Source organism: Helianthus annuus, chromosome 16 (genome assembly GCF_002127325.2).
Source record: "Helianthus annuus cultivar XRQ/B chromosome 16, HanXRQr2.0-SUNRISE, whole genome shotgun sequence".
In the NCBI taxonomy this organism is placed as follows: domain Eukaryota; kingdom Viridiplantae; phylum Streptophyta; class Magnoliopsida; order Asterales; family Asteraceae; genus Helianthus; species Helianthus annuus.
Window position 1 is genome coordinate 90,683,302 of NC_035448.2, and position 2,649 is coordinate 90,685,950.

At 41.4% G+C, this 2,649-nt stretch overlaps 1 protein-coding gene across 1 annotated transcript; it reads right to left on the reverse strand.

Moving 5' to 3' along the window:
* Nucleotides 1-669: 669 nt before the first annotated feature.
* LOC110944751 lies at nt 670-1,586 on the reverse strand. Its single transcript, XM_022186399.1, has 2 exons — nt 912-1,586; nt 670-708 (listed from the first exon to the last, which is right to left on the reverse strand). Exons 1-2 carry the CDS (start codon nt 1,584-1,586, stop codon nt 670-672), a joined length of 714 nt encoding a protein of 237 aa, XP_022042091.1.
* Between the last annotated feature and the right edge of the window lie 1,063 nt (nt 1,587-2,649).

Here is a 2,649-nt window from a genome sequence, read left to right on the forward strand (position 1 = left end):
CCCCCCATTATCTTTCGACCCAACTGTTATCTTTCGACATATTAGTTATCACAGTTATCTTTCGGACCAATTGTTATGCTTCGAACCAAATGTCATCTTTCGACCACGCTGTTATCTTTCGGTCAACACTACTATGGTTCGGTCAATGCTATCCTTCGGTCACAACAACCATGTTTCGACTAACAAGTATCTTTCGGTCACAACTATGTTTCGAATAACTAATATCTTTCGATAAATATCAGTTACGTTTACTCAAAGTTTCCAAGTTTATCCGTGATTATCAATTAACACAAATTCAAGTATTCGGTTACCTCAGAATCGATCAAACAGGGAGTTTCATATTAAACCTCATGAACCCTAATTTAACCACATGAACAATAATAACACTTAATCATATTATGTTCCGGTTCCATGAACAATAAAAATTCCGAATTGCATAATATCACAGCCGATCCACAAAACATTATCATTAAACATCATCACAACAGATCCGATTAACATACACATCCGATTAACATCCATATCTTTTTTTTTTGGGTAAAGGGTTACCCCGGTGAATCTATTAAAAATGCAACCGCAAATAAGTACAAGTAGTGAGGATGTGTTCCACACTAGTTCATATATGGGACATGCCCCATATATGTATGACCCAGCAAAAACAAAAAACAACTATGACAACCCGTAACCTAGTCTACTATACATCATGATCTAGTAGACAAACAATGGAAAAAACAATACAAACTCCTCAGCCGCCATCATCAAAAATAAAGTTGCCACAAACCGGCAACCCCTTCAAACGAACCAAAAGCAGCCTATCCATTTGAGAATTTTGTGGAAGAGGTGCTTGCCCCTGCTTTCGAAGAGAACGGATGAGTACCCGATGTCATAAATGCACTAGTTTCATTGTATACTTCTTCGACCTCCTCTTCATCCGAATCCTGCCTGTCACTCGACTTTTTCTCCTTCTTCTCTCTACGACCCACAGTACTACCTCCCTGACCACCATCATCATCCTTAAGAGCATCAAAGGGGTTGGACGTTGATACCTGATTGTTCACCGGCTTCTTCAAGGACGAGATTGGTTTAGGGTTTACAACTGGTCTGTACACTACCTTAGGCTTCTGATTCTTCATGGGCAGACCTTGATTAGTAGATTTCTTCTTCTTTGCACCCACAACCTGAAAATCATCAATTTTCTTACTAGTCTCCCCACTCGAAGCGACCTGAGGCCTCTTTGGACACGAGTTATCCTCATGACCAAACACACAACAAGAGGAGCACCTTAAAGGCTCCCAATCATATTCTATTCTCACCTCCACCTTTGAATACCCACTACCATCCATAGATGGGATAGCAACCGTAACACTCTTTTTTAAATCAGCCCCCGCTTGCACTTCAATAAGCGCTCTAGCATAGCTACTCCTTCCCCAAGATTCAGCACACATCGAGGCAGTATACGTATCCAACATCTTAGGTGTCCCAATCATAGAAGCAACCAGGCTAAGTCCATCCTCAGTAAATGCCGCTAACGGCACATCATGCATCTTGACCCACACTGGAACCACATTAATATCCTCCTTTTCCATCTTGATAGAGGGCGACCACTCCTTCAAAATTATGGGAACACTTCTGATTAACCAAGGCCCATCCTCTAGCATTTGATTCATCCCTTCCTTAGAAGTAAACTTAAAGAAAAAGAAGCCGTTTGCATTCATCATGAGACGGGAAAGACCATATTTCGCCCAGTTGTTTTTTTGCAAAGTAATCGACCACAGGAAATGCCAAGCGTTTACCCAGAAAATATCCAAATAAAGTGTTAGCATACCTATCAGTAACTTGTTGAACCGAAGACAAAGGAATAACCACATCAGCCCCATCCACTTTCTCGGCAGATTCCATCGCCCGAAAATTCACTCTAACCTTTTCTTTAGCATTCGTTACAATGTGAGCGAAGGAAGCAGGGCTTGCAGTCCCCGAAGACCGATCATTACCATGAGCAGCTCTGTTATCAGCCGACAAAGCTGCACCAAAAAATTCTGAATTTGGCGAAAAATTGCTAGGGTAGTCCCAAAATTTTTCAGACTTTTCAACATCCATCTTTTCCTCATGAACCGGAACCGAGACCTTGGCGAGCTTGTCTATGATGCTAAACCTTGCTGCAATTTCTTCAAACGTTGCCCTTGGTTTCACACGAATATCCTGCTGCTTACCACCAGAGCCAGTTAGATCATCCATCCCAAAATCGATCAACCACTAAATGTATGACGGTTTGAATAAGACAAAAGATGGCAGACAAAATAAAACCCTAGCAGCCGTAATAGTCACCCTCGGTCAAATTAATGAATCCTCGTAAAAAACAAACTGCCTTTGACAAATATGAAACCCTACCAGCCGTCGACGACAACCACCAAAATCCACTGACAAAGAAATTAATGTATCAACAGCAGCCGTAGGGAACAAGAAATAGACAAAGACATTAATGTTGCCTCGTAACAAACAATCTGTCTATGTCAGCCCACTTGAATACGGAACCTTTGTCAAAATTAACGAAAACAGTCGCTAACTTCAACAAAAGAACGGATCCCAAGAAACAATTGCAATCCAGAAAGTCAGCGCCGACAAACAACAAACCCTAGATCGATAGTCAAC

Excerpts from the sequence above, each read along its gene's own strand:
- LOC110944751 (XM_022186399.1), bottom strand. The coding sequence starts at position 1,586 with ATGGAAAAGGAGGATATTAATGTGGTTCCAGTGTGGGTCAAGATGCAT. Across the intron at positions 709-911 it reads ATGAAGAGGAGGTCGAAGAA|ATCATGATGTATAGTAGACT; the intron begins GTATACAATGAA and ends TTTGTCTACTAG.